At 38.0% G+C, this 14,040-nt stretch overlaps 1 protein-coding gene across 2 annotated transcripts in view; it reads left to right on the forward strand.

Moving 5' to 3' along the window:
- The window catches only part of LOC122813973 (otoancorin-like), a 656,691-nt gene that overhangs the window by 579,586 nt on the left and 63,065 nt on the right, over positions 1 to 14,040 (forward strand). For both annotated transcript variants that reach the window (XM_044086530.1, XM_044086531.1), the window contains exon 22: positions 9,378 to 9,517. In XM_044086530.1, coding sequence (XP_043942465.1) covers positions 9,378 to 9,517 — 140 coding nt within the window. The remainder of the gene's footprint in view (positions 1 to 9,377; positions 9,518 to 14,040) is intronic.

Genomic DNA, 14,040 nt, shown 5'->3' on the forward strand with positions numbered 1-14,040 from the left:
GATGACACCTCATGTATGTAGTTTACATTTCTCAGGGTACTGTGGTAACAAGCATTACTAGCTAAATATTGAACATACCTCACACCCAGTATGGAAAGGAAATATTACTAATGGTTAAATCCTGTCATCCAGTTCCCTGTCACCAGAATAAGTGTATGCCCTTACACACCTAAAAATGAAGGGCTGATTAATATCTACTGTAGCCATTCCATTCAGCTGTCCTTCATTCATTTATTATCCTGTTGTATTTCATGTAAACACTTCACATTTGGCATTATGTCACTACATATGAAGTTAATGCATTCCATTTCTATTTCTATCACTACTGTAGCTAGGGTAAGGCAAAAGGGGCAATTGCCCTATGAGCAAAATGCTTTGGGGGGGGTGCAGTTGTCTAATCCTGATTACTTTTTAATGCATAAGAGTAGTAAAAAAAAATCCAAAGCCTGGAAACATTGAAGGAAAATGCAGCATTTATTCCAAACAGAAAAAAAATCACAAAACTTTCAAAATCAACTCTTCATCAGTGTGTAAAAAAAAGAAATCAAATGTCTTCATTAAAATAGCAAATTCAAGCCATAAAACTAATCACATGACACAACTATATTAAACACTTCAATTTAAAGACACGTAGACAGATAAAATGTTACTGAAAGTCAGTATAGCCATAAAATGAGTAAAACATTTAAATAAGACCATCCACACAAGATGTTATTTTAAACTTAACTGTCTTCTTTTTAAAATAGGTTTAATGCTTACTGCTGTATTTAAACCTGGAAAACAATCAGCTTCTAAAAGTGTGAGTCATGAATATTCACATACTTCTAACTCATTATTGAGGTGTGTGTGTGTGTGTGTGTGTGTGTGTGTGTGTGTGTGTGTGTGTGTGTGTGTGCACGCGTACCCTATCAGTTAGTGCTAGCAATCCAAAGTAGTGCAAGTAATTGCCAAATAACTATAAACTATTGCTTGCATATAGCATGAAATAACACCACAAGTCATGTAATATGGGTTAATGTCCTTTTTATATTGGTTATCATTTGGATGTCCCCCAGCTGGCCATCAGATACTCTGTCTACTACATGTCTCCCTTTTATCTTAGTTTCTAGTACTATCTCTGGAGCTAGTACCACTTCACTGGTTGGGAAGGAGTTGTAGATCAGATGGAAGAAGTAAACAATTTCTCATTTACTGCGCTGCATGATAGGGATTTCTTGTATGCATTAACTAGATGGTTCTACTCCATACCCTATACTGCTGACACATTTGTAATGGCAATCTGACACATGATTATGGAACTGGCTTCATAAACCAGGGTCATTCAGATTCTATTCAGAAACCCCATCCTCCCAGAATTACAAAATTTGTAGGTGGTACCTTATTGAGCACTGCATACATGTACTCTAAGGAGACAAGTATATATAGTTTTCTTTTATGCAACTCACTTGACACTGAAATAATTTCTAAATTATTGGTAAACTTTTAAAATAACCAGTGACATAGTGTGGTGTGTTTTCCACAACACCTGCTTGGAGCTTCTTATGACTTTAGAGTAGGAAATAGAGTTCATCAAAATGCAGAAAGTGTTATTTTCCAACTAGTGATCTGTGCAGAAGGTACTTTTCAACTTTAGCAGGGGCAATGGCCCTTTCTCAGTAGAGGTAATATTGCATGTCCTAAGACCCACTTTCTATTGTTAGGATCTAGCTAATCTTAATCCATACTGAGCCTTCCTCCTACTTTTTCTGTTCTATACTTGACCCTCCATATTTTAGATGGCTACTCGACAGAGTGGCTCCATGCTGTGCTCTTGTTTTGTTTTTTTTTTTTTTGTTTTTTTGTCTGTTTTTTTTAAGATCATCAAGAATATGCAGATCATCCCATAACCAGGTGACTTGATGATGAAAGTCACCTCAATCCAGTTTCCAGTAGTGAGGCCAAGTATACATATTCTGAATAATTTTGTGGGATTCTTTTAATTGCTTTCAAATCAGTTTTACATGTGTGCCTCTGCCAACAATCTAAGCATCAGCAAACATCAAGACAACATAGCTCTATGAATCACAATATGGCGACTTATTTTAGAATCACAGAGACAGAGTACAGGGTTCAATTCTGACTTCATACTGTCCTAGTAAAATGTTGCATGCTGTTCACAAATCTGCATGAGTTTTCTCTAAGTACACTGGTTTCCTCCGACCTCCTAAATACATGATACTTAACTGGTTATACTACCCTTTTTTATCTTGCATATGTTATACCTAACATTTATGCATTTGACATAATGGATTAGGTCTTTGCCTCCCATTTACAAGATATAAGGTTTGATCCTGTTCTCCGACCAATGCCTGTGTGGATTCTGCATGTTGTCCCTATATTTCTTCAGGGGTGCTTCCCACCTGCCAAAAACATGTCTGGTGATTACACTTTATTCAAGAATGTAGATGTAGGTTGCAGCACAAACTCAAGATGGTGCATATCGGGGGAGGAGTTGCATAGACCAACTAATAGGGGTATCATCTGTGCTGTACAGTGTCTTCTTGATAACAGAACATGGATCACAGACTATGTGTGTCAGTACTAGCCAATCAACAGTGTAAAAATTGGCTCTTGTTGATTTGATCTTTTTGACTAATGTCCAAAAATGGTCATGGATATTTGCTGGTGATAAGTATATATGGTACAGAAACATGGGCTTTAAAGACAAAGCAGTTATGGAAGCTAAAGGTGATGGAGATAAAGTGCCTGAGATGAGTGGTAGGATGAATACTGTGACACAGATTAAAAAATTATGAAATCAGAGCAAACGCCATAGTAGCTCAAACTGTAATGAAAGTCATAGAGAACACATGACCGTGGTTCAGGCACATGTACACAAAAGTAGAAGTCAGTTTGGTGAAAGAGAAAACCTGTAAACATCAGGCTTGACTGCTGAAGAAGGTAGGAGAGTGGCATTGAATTGAGAGTGATGGCAACAGTTGGCATGACACACTAACCCCATGAAATAAATGGAAAAAAGTGGGTTGATAATTACTACGATGCTGATGATGTTGTATCTACCATTGTTGCCTGAATCAGAGTATATATGTATATCTATATGTAAATATATATGTCTGTTCAATGAATTCAGTCCACTCTGCTGAACTGTCATTCACTAATTCATTATTTCTATTAAAATTGAATTTAGAATATCTAGCTTGAATTTTTATTTCTCTTGATTCAAACCTCAGAAATGTATACTATCTACACTAAAAATAAAGGAATATTTTTCAGAAAAAATTGCCTTGTACTTTAAATATGATTTATTTATTTTGATATCATAATCCATTCCCTTGCTACTATGTCTATATAGATCACTTAATTTTTGTTATGGGAAACTAGTTAAAAGTGCTTCTGCACAAAACAATGTAAGTCTAAACTACATGAAGTATTTTTGGGATATACCTTCTCTCAGAGTTCTTTTTAAGGAATGACACTCTTCAGGCTTAGTGCCTCTGACTAACCTGACAGCATTTTTCAATTTGGAATGTAAACTGTCAAAAAGAATACTGTGCTAATTTTAATAATCATAAAAAAATGCCTCATAGACTGTTTTAATATGATTTGTCAAACCTCAGAAACCCTAAGCTAATATTTCTGTATAAAGCCTCATAAAAAGGAGAATAGAAAACTGAGACTTTTTACAGAATTAGTTAATGAAGGTATGAAGTTTCTTACCATCTCCATAATCCTGACAGTAAAGTGGTGAATGGAACTACCTTACTTGGCAGTTTCTGTATTACCAAGCAATATGTAAATAAATACTTTCTTTTATGTACCTTCTATGTTTCTGTAAAGTGCAAGCTGAAATATCATAATACACTATGAGCCTCATATCTTAGCTCCAGATGATGAACTGCACTTTGGGATTGCTGTTAAAATTGCAAAATAGGGCTATGCATCAACATGTTGGGTCTGTCTAACACAATGCAAAGCAGTCTGCCACATTATCAGATGAGAAAGAAAAATTACTACAATGTCAAATCTTGTTTTTTTTTTTAATTTTAAAACACTGTATTTTACATATGTACTTCTAAAATACATAATACAAAATTTCACAGCTCTCGTCAAAGCTTCACCAATCCATGTCACAGTTCTAGCCTGAGAAGTACACTTCTGGTGCTATACGCTATGGTTAAAGGGTTGGTACTTGACTATTTTAAGTCTAACTGGTGTTACCCCAGATTTATCAAAATATTCCTGACGTGTCAGAAGCCCCAAAGAATTTTACAGTAACAATATAGGCTTTTACATATCAAGTATCCACAAGCTGCCCCTATCCATTAGGGACATAGTGCTAAACTAAGATTAAATTTGTGATTTTCTATCTAATGATCCATGGTACATTTGAATAATGCCAGGCATGAGCTTCACATTACTGAGAAGTCTATTCCACAGAAGGGGCAATCCTTGTGACACATATCTATCCGTAAATATGCCCTGTTTATGTTGCAGATGAGGGTTTTGTCCTTAAATTGGGTTTTCTGATGCTATTTGTTTTGGAGATGTGCAACAAATCAGTGTGGGATTATGAGATGTCTTGTAGGCTAGGCATAGATAACCATGCAGCAGTCTGTAGGAGGCCAAATACAAGGATAGGGTCTGAGATGGTCCTCATAAGACTTTTTGTTAATTTGCTGCATACGTTTTGTCAGGGACCTCTGTGGTGCCTGGTCAGTACACACAGAAGGGTGTGTTGTAGTTGATTATTGATCTGATGGGAGCTGAACAGAGCTGAACAATGACCTCCTTGTCTTGGATGACATACACTTACTTATAAGTTGTGCAATGTAGAATGATTTTTCTCACCACAGTGGACACATAGTGGCCAAAGGGCAGGTTACTGTCAACATGCATTCCTTGATCCTTGAACACTGGATCTACATTTAGAGTTGTATTATTAGTGTGCCAATTTTCAGGGATAGCCATCTTTTCAAAGGGTACTATCATGCATTTTATTGCAATGAGTTTTAGTCCATGGCTCTGGCACCAGCTGTTTTTCTGTATTACTCCAACCTGAAGAGTATATGTCTCTTTAGGGATTCACTGACCATGCCTACTTTGAGTCAGCTGCAAACTTGGTGAGCCACAGGCTGTTCATGCATGTCTTGATTTCAGATAAGTAGACAACAAAAAGGAGACTCCTCAGCACTGATCCCAGGTTTCTGTACCATACAGTATCACTGATTGCACCACTGTTTTGTATACCATACTTTTCAGTTTCTTTGGCATTCTTCTGTCATACAGTACACCTGACACTCTGTGCCAGTTGGGTGCAGCCCCTCTTATTCTAGATTTGGCCTCCTCGTTCAGGCTTCCCTTCTCCTTAACCACTCCTTACAGATACTTGAAGCTGTTAACCTGTTCCACTATTTTCCCTTTTATCTCATGTCTCAGTTTCTCCTGATCTCCACTGCATGCTGCCATTACAACTGTCTTATCATTACTCATTTTCACCTCATGTGCCTTTACTTTTACATTCCATTCCCCTATCCTTTGTTGATGCTCTTGCTCAGATTCTGCCTGTAATGCACAGTGTCTGCATACAGCAACTTAGTCTGCCCTTCCACCCTGTTTGCTATTGTAGTCCTTACCATTATGAGCAACAGTGGGCTGAATTCTGGTTAACTATGGAATACATGTCCAGTCAGATAAATGTGTTAAATGTTTCGAGGTTAGGTATTTAGGCTTAATATTTATTTCAGTGGAGGCAGCTTTGTGTTGTGATCAGTGAGGACATTACAATAGGGGAAGTGCATTATCCCCCAAAGTTTGTGAAGACCATGTCAGGGATTCTTGCACCCCTGGTGGTTGTGATGACTAGCTGTTGCAAGGTGTCTGTGTTCACAAAATCCAGCAATCTCTTAGCCTGCATGATTGAGGTTGTGTATGATTCCACGTTCATGCTGGGTAGTTAAAGTCACACATGACTATTATGTTGGATTGAACAGGGAGTATCTCCAGTTTAATTAAATACATCATATGGGCTCCCTGGTTATGGAGGGAGGAACTGTAGTTTGTGAGGGCATGGTATAGGACTTACTTATGGTAAAGCTGGACATGGAGAACCTCAGGTGTATCATGCTGTTTGACCAGCCTATAAGTGTGTTTATGTTTGATGAAAACTGAGATTCCTCCAACTTTAGACCCTACTGTACATTATCTGGTCAAAATGTGTGGAAGGAATTCTAGCCCTCCACTGCTGAGTTGCTCTCTATAGCTTTAAACCAAGTTTCTGTAACTGCACAGATGTCTATATTCTCCAGGGTGTGGAGAGCTTGCTGGGAATGGAGTTCCCTGTTTAGACTCCTGGCACTGAGCAATAACACATTTACATTATTCTCAAATGGTTTAGTTATGTTGGTAGTTTTATCTGGTTTGCACTACCTAAAAAAGACACTATGAGGGTGCACAAGATGTTACTCCATGTTCAAAAACCAAAAAGGAATTGGTGCAATCACTGGCAAAGCATCACAATCTGTCTACCGTGTCCTCCCGTATGTCCAGTCAGATGAATTCTACTATGCGAAACAAAGGGTCAAAACTCCAGACAGAGAAGTACTAAACCAACAAATGCTGTTTATTGAAATTTTAAAAGAAATACAAACATACAGTCATACTGGCACACACACATTCTCGCATGCATACACACACACAAACATATTCTCTGTCACAGTTATATTGCTGAACAGACACATACACATACACGCACATATGCACGTGCACAGATTTGCAAGCAGATGCACATATTGATTATTCTATAAATAAAGAAAAGTATTACTCATAAAATAAAAAGAAACAAACAAAAATATATTTTAGAAAATGCAACAAAAGCTAAACAAAAATAAAATAATGCCCTTCATAATGACATGATTGCATTATGAAGAAATGACAAACCTTCCAGATGTAGAGAAGCCCTGTGATACTAAGCCTTGCAACAGCCTTCTGCAGTGCATTTTTTCCATATAATGCCTATCTTGTCAGGCATCACTGCTTACCTAAGCATTTCTTTTAGAACACTTGTCAGCCTATATATTGCAAATATCATCTGTACCAGGCACCATGTTGAAGAATCCTATACTACACACAAATGTATTTTCACATTTAGCTTCCTCACGGGTTCTAAAATATCCTGTATATTATTATTGCAGGATCCTTCCCTAGTAAACTGTCATGCGGTTCTTATCCACTATCACAAAATCATTTTTCTGTGCTAATTTAGTGCACATAAATGTATGGTGATGGATCCAAGAAAATGAAAGCAGTGAAAAATACTTGCTTTCCTAATGAATTCCAAAACATATAAATCTATGAATCAATACAGACATTTGGAAATACAAGAAATAGTGGGCAAATTAGTTAGGTCGTAAGGTCCTCATTTTGTGTTAAAAATAATGGGCAGGGTTCTGTGAGAATATCACTTTACCACTATTAGGGCTTCACTGGTAACATACAATATTGCTACAGTGATAGAATGTGACTCAGAGACATGAAAGAATCGCTTTGAGTAAAAGTGCATTAATGGCTCCTTAGCATACCTGTGAATTAAACACCGAACAGTTAGAAGTAACTGCCCTTATATTCCGTCTACAAATTCATGCAACTCTGTCATACAGGCTTCTAGAAAACTGTACAAACACACACACACACACACACACACACACACACACACACACACACACACACACACACACACACACAAGCACACGTGCTCACAAACACACACATATATATACACACACACATTGACACACATGCATACCAAACACAAACACTCACACATGCACTACCATTCACACAACATGATCCTGTATACAGACAGACACTCAAGGCTTTGCAGTATTGTCTTATAGAGATGGTAACAGTGCTGTTTTTGCTACAAACATCAATGGGTTTATTTTGTCAAAAGATGAAATTTGTTTTTATCACTTTCCCCCCAAAATACAATATACCATGTCTTTGAATTGCTCTGATATACTATTCCATTATGTTCAGACTACTGCTGGGGAAGTCCATCCATCCACAATCCCTTTTTCCCACATGGGGTCAGGGTGTCACTTCAATAGTGACAATTGTCTAGAGCCAAGGTTTACACTGCTGGGTGGCTAGTCCTATAGCTGTAGTTCTTCAACACCACACCTTCTCTCCTATGGCCAATTCACAGTGTCCAATCCACCTACTGCATATATTTGGAATGTTGGAAGAAACCAGAACACCCAGGGGAAACCCATGCAAACACAAGGTGAACATGCAGACTCCACAAAAAAGGCACCCAGTCCAGAATTGAACCATGGAACTTCTGGTTGTGAGACATCAACACTGTCTGCTGCACCACTATGCCACCCCTTACTGCTGGGAAGTGAGCATGGTTTATTTGCATTAGCTGCTCTCATTGACTGCCAGCATGTGGATTTCTTTAACAAGATCATTGTCATGTTACAAGGCAGAGCCTTCTTAACTGCTGTATCCCTACGACAGTCTTTGAATTGCTCCTACATAATACACTGAGCAATCCTGCTGGAAACACAACAGTTCAGTGCATTATGCAGTTTTGAATCCTCATGAAAGTTTCATGATTTCTGTATTTAATATAATTACATGTCAAACAATATAACTACAAAAAGAAAGACAGTAATTCATAGATGCTTTTCTGAAAAGTACCTAAGTAAATAAATAATAAAATAATCTGAAAATGCCACAAGCAGAAAGAAAGAAATATATTTAATATTTGCTAAAAGCTCAAATATGGAGAATCTGGAATTCTACTGTGTTCACTTAAAAAAAGTCATAAATGTGTTTGTGTCTTTCGGCTTTTCCTGGTTAGGGGTCACCACAGCGGAACTCCAGTCCGCTAATGATTGGTAGTGGATTTTTATGTACCGGGTTACCAGCCCTGACGCACAACCTTCAACGAAGGCATGCCCCATTCACATATGTCTCCACACAGAAGATGCTCTAGCTGAGAATTGAAAGGGACAACGTCTTACTATGAGGCGACAATGCTACCGCAGCACTACCATAAATATTAATTATTTATAGTATTGTGTTGTAATACAATATCTTCACTATTCCATTATGAAGGTTGTACGCTTTCTTTTCTCATAAACAAAATGAACACATCATGTAGACAGAAGCAGGAGGACTGCAAAATTAAATGAAACAATTGTCTTTCAAACCTGGTGACCTTATCAGTTTAGATGAAGAACGTATGATAATGTAGGAGTTTAGGTTTCTACAATATATTTCGATAGTTAGAAACTGCAGAAATGAAATGCAATTGCACTAAAGTGATGCAATGAATATACCGTAGTTTATGTATGTACATTATATATTATTAGGTCAGCAGCAAGAGATATTGGAGCTCTCAGGTGCAGTGATTCCAATGTCCTCACATCTCTGAAAACTAAGGCTGTGGAAGTATTTGGAAGTCCAAGCAACTGGACAGGTGACATCCTTCAAGAAATTGGCACAGTTGTGGGTATGTAATCCAGTAATTTGTTTTTATGCAAGCTTTTAGTAGATGCATGCTCTGTTTCTATTTGTGCAGTAAAGCTTTCACTTATTCACTTATTAATTTTAATTCATAATTTGATAACCAGTTTAAACTAGGTCATGGTCATGGGTAAACCAGAGCTTATCCCAGATCTCATGTGGTACAAGGTAATGGAACTAAACCTGAGTGGGGCAGTAACCCATCATAAGATTAGTAAACACAGACACACACAAACAAACACACACACACACACACACACACACACACACACACACACACACACACACACACACACACACACACACACACACACACACACACACACACCATTCACAGCTTTTGGGAATTTGAAGACTTGTCAATTCACACATATCACACTTTTTAGATATGGGAGGAAATGGGAACACCCAATGAAATTCTATGTGGACACAGTGTGGATGTGCAGACTCTACAAAGAAGTCCTGCTGCAAAACCAAGAGCTATAAGACAACTAATTTTCAAGTTTTTTTTTTTTTTTTTTTTGTTATTAAATTGTATTCCCTTTGTAAATTGAGTATTGATTAAGCAAATGAGACTCTTTTTAAGCCACCATTTGAACAAGAGACAAAGAATGTGCTACAAATGAATTATGCATAACAGATATTTCACAGGAAATTACCAAAGAACTATCAAGGGAAAAAGGAAGAACATCCACAAGCAGAACTATGAAATAGTATATAAAAGCAGCAAATAAAGAGGAATAGAACATTTATATGACTGGTAGCATACTTAATAAATCAGTAACCACATTAGTAGTGCAATTAAACATTTAGTTCTTTGACTTGGTTTTAAAATTATCTCAATTCCAAAGGAGTGAGTCATAGAGAAAATAATGCTGTCTTGTGCATGTTAAGTTTACATCTGGGCCTGCATAACGAGACCGCAGACAAATGGAGCAAGTTAACACTTGATGAGATAATGTAACACTGAAACAATGCTAGACATGAAGTTGACATTTAAACATTTAGAAAGGCTATCTCAAAAACTGCACAGTGTACAGTACTACATCTGCTAGTGTTAGTAACAGCTCTTCATTCTCATGTCTTGTTTCCAGCTGCCTTAGGTGGGAATGTGCATGTCTTCTCTTTGTCTATGTGGGATTTCACAAAGCGGCTTCCATTTTTCTCCAACATACTCGTAGGAGAAATGGCAGTCATCTAACCTGCATGTAAGTGTGTAGGTACTGAATACATCTGTGTACCTCATGTGAAGGGCTGGCAGCCTCTCTAGGACTGATTCTTTGACTTACATTTGTTTTTTTTTAAATAAGCATTATCTATCTAATGATCCTGTTTAGGGTAAAGTAGATATTAGAGAATGAACAAAAAAAATAAGAGAATAATTAACCAAACTGCCTTTCCTATAACCAAGAGATATAGAGGCTTCACTAGATGAACACAAAGAGGCTATTTATGGTGTAAACTCGACCTCCTCAGAGTCTGTAACATTCTAGGAATTTATTTTCAGCAGAGGGAAATATACTAACAATGTGTGTCCTGTTCTAAGTCCCGTACGTCTGTCATACCCTCCCCTCCTCCATTACCCAACTGGACTCCTCTAAGCCCTTCAAAACTGACCTAAAAACCTACTTGTTACAAAATCCAAGCTGTACATGCAAGATACAATGTAAACCCCCTTAATAACATAACCCTCTAAACAATAACCCTACCCTGTAACATCTGTCAAGTCTTTCTACTTTTGTGACAAAAAGATCTTATTACCTACCCATCACAATGTAGCTAACTTTCTGTTATGTAGTTTAACTGTAATGTGAGGCATGTAGACTAATGTATAAACCTGTTGCATTTATGTAAATTTGCTATGTAGTTTCTAACTGTATTAAGGCTTGTAGAACAATATATAACAATCTGCTGCAATTTTGTACTCTTTTTTTTATGCTTTTAAAACTGGGGTGCCTATCTCCCAGACCTGAAATTAAACTGTAACAAGTTTGTTGTTTGTAAATTGTGGAGCTTTTCTCCCTAGGCCTCCACTGCCCAGTGGACTTTCCCGGTCAACAAATAAATAAATAAATAAATATTTTTTATTATACACCCTCTGTTGTTCTTCCAGCTAAAACAGGAAATAACCAAACTTTTACTTTGCACAGTTACAGTTCAACCCTTTGTTTTCCAATCCAGTATTAAAGTATCTCAGCGAGCTGCAGTGGTGCAGCGGTTTGAGCTGTCACCTCACAGCAAGCGGTTCTTTGGTGTGATTCTCGGCTGGAGTGCCTTCTGTGTGGAGTCTGCATGTCCTCCCCGTGGTCTAGTGACATTTAAAGACATGCAGGTAGGTGAATGGGCGTGCCTTCTCTGAAGGCTGGGTGATGGGCTGGTAACTTGGCACCATAAAAATCCACTGCCAATTATTAGCAGACCAGAATTCCACTGTGGTGACTCCTAACCAGGAAAAGCCGAAAGACATTACTGTTGGAATACAAACATCCCTGTAATTCACAAATGTCAGATAAATAAAAAGAAAAGCTCCATGTTCTCCTTAAGTAAATCTGCAGGGGTTCCTCTGGTACTTCATCACCTTCATCTAATCAAAGTCCACCATAGGGCTGACACATGTCATGAATTTTTCCTGACACTCAAGAGTTAGGGTGTCTGTCAGGAAATCCAGAAATCAGGGCCACTATCAAGAAATTCAGTTTTGTTAAGTACTTGTCAAGTATTTTGAGTCAGTTTGAATGCTGACATATTTCTAAAGTGAATATCCTAAAATGGTTACTGCTTTGCTTGGATTTCCTATTTCCATTAAAATTGTTTTTCCGAAAAGTCTTTTGTTTACTTCAGTTGGCATCCTGAATGATTTGAAAAATGACCATTGGCAGGTATTTCCTGGTACTGGGTCTAGATTTGTACTTACATGGATAAAAGCAATACTTTACAGGTCGCAAGTATATTTGTTTATGGAATGCTGTAGGTTCATAGGATCATTGGAGTTTACTAGGCTATTGGCTCTGAGGCCCTTATAAGCCTAACCAAGAGTTTATCCCATGTTTAGACAAGTCAGCACCCAGCTTCCCTGTCCAGCATGGACACAGGTGGAATCCCAGGAGTGTATTTTCTGTTTCCCATCAAGTTATCCAGGTTGCGCTTAAAAAACGGATAATGAGGTACTCTGCTTGACATGGAGAGGGAGTCTATTCCACAGATAAGGGAGTCTCTGGGACACATATCTGTCCCACCAACAAGTCCTATTGATATCACAGACCAGGTTGAGGTTGCGCATATGGGTTGGTCGAGTGGAGCTTGACTTGTGGATATGCAGCAGTCCCATCAAGGCGGGGTCTGAGATTGCTTTGTATACCAGACAGTGGTGACCTTTGAGGAGTCTGTATGAAATGAGTAGAGGGACAGGGCTTTTAGCCTATCTGTGTAGGGAAAGTGTTTGAGGCCCTGGATTAACCTGGTGAGGAACTTCTGTGGTCTTCCCAGCTGCTGCATGCGCTTTGTGAGGTATATGCCAAAGGGGGCATTGTACTCAATAATTGGCCTTATAAGGGAAGAACTGATGGATCTTATGACCTCTTTGACCCTGAATGAGATACCCTTACTTATGAGGTGGGCCATGTAGAAAGCTTTCCTTACAATGGAAGCAACATGGTGGTCAAAAGTCAGGTGGATAGCAACCTGAGTGCCCAAATCCCTCACTGCTGATTGTGTACTTAGGATGGTGTTATTAATGTGATAATATGTAGGGACATCACTCTCCCCAAAGGGGATGATGATGATGCATGTACTCTGGTTTATCCTAGTTCTTCATGTAATGTTTTCTCTGACTGCATGGAAAATAGTTCCACTTTAACTGTTTTCAGTATGTTATTGACCTCAAAGATACAAAAATCGTGGGATGTAAATACACCACTGAAAAACTACAGATCCTCTGCTTCTTAACCTGTATTGTACAGGCAGAAACAAGCTCCTTTCTACAACAATGTCAGATGTGTAAAGGAAATCTGAAGAGGAAACAATGATAAGACCATTATGACATGTGGCATGGAAATGAAAATAGGAGAGGAACTGAAATATCTGGCACTAAACAACATCTGGTTGATAACCCAGTGAGAAAATAACTGGGCTGATGTTAACTACACTTGTAGGTGGAGGTTTTCTTTAAGCATCTTTGCTCTATTTGGAAATTGATAGTTTCACCTAATTACCCTGGGTTTCATTTTATGATGGTTTGTAGGTAGTTACCAGGCATGCAATCCAGTATACCATGAAAGAGAATAACCCAAATTCCCAATTGCCCCAAAGCACTATTCGGTTAAGTGACATGCATGAGGTAACACAGTAGATAAATGATGACTGACCGAATTAAACATTGTTCCACAGGAGGAAGCTCATTAGCAGTTCATAACCTTAATTCTCTGTGCCAAGTCTAAGGTTTTCTACTCAATCCAAATTCTTTAAGCCTATAGGTTAATGAAAGTAATCCATCTTATAGTGTTTTCATAC

Source organism: Protopterus annectens, chromosome 10.part0 (genome assembly GCF_019279795.1).
Source record: "Protopterus annectens isolate FY-2018-M chromosome 10.part0, PAN1.0, whole genome shotgun sequence".
Classification (NCBI taxonomy): Eukaryota; Metazoa; Chordata; order Ceratodontiformes; family Protopteridae; genus Protopterus; species Protopterus annectens.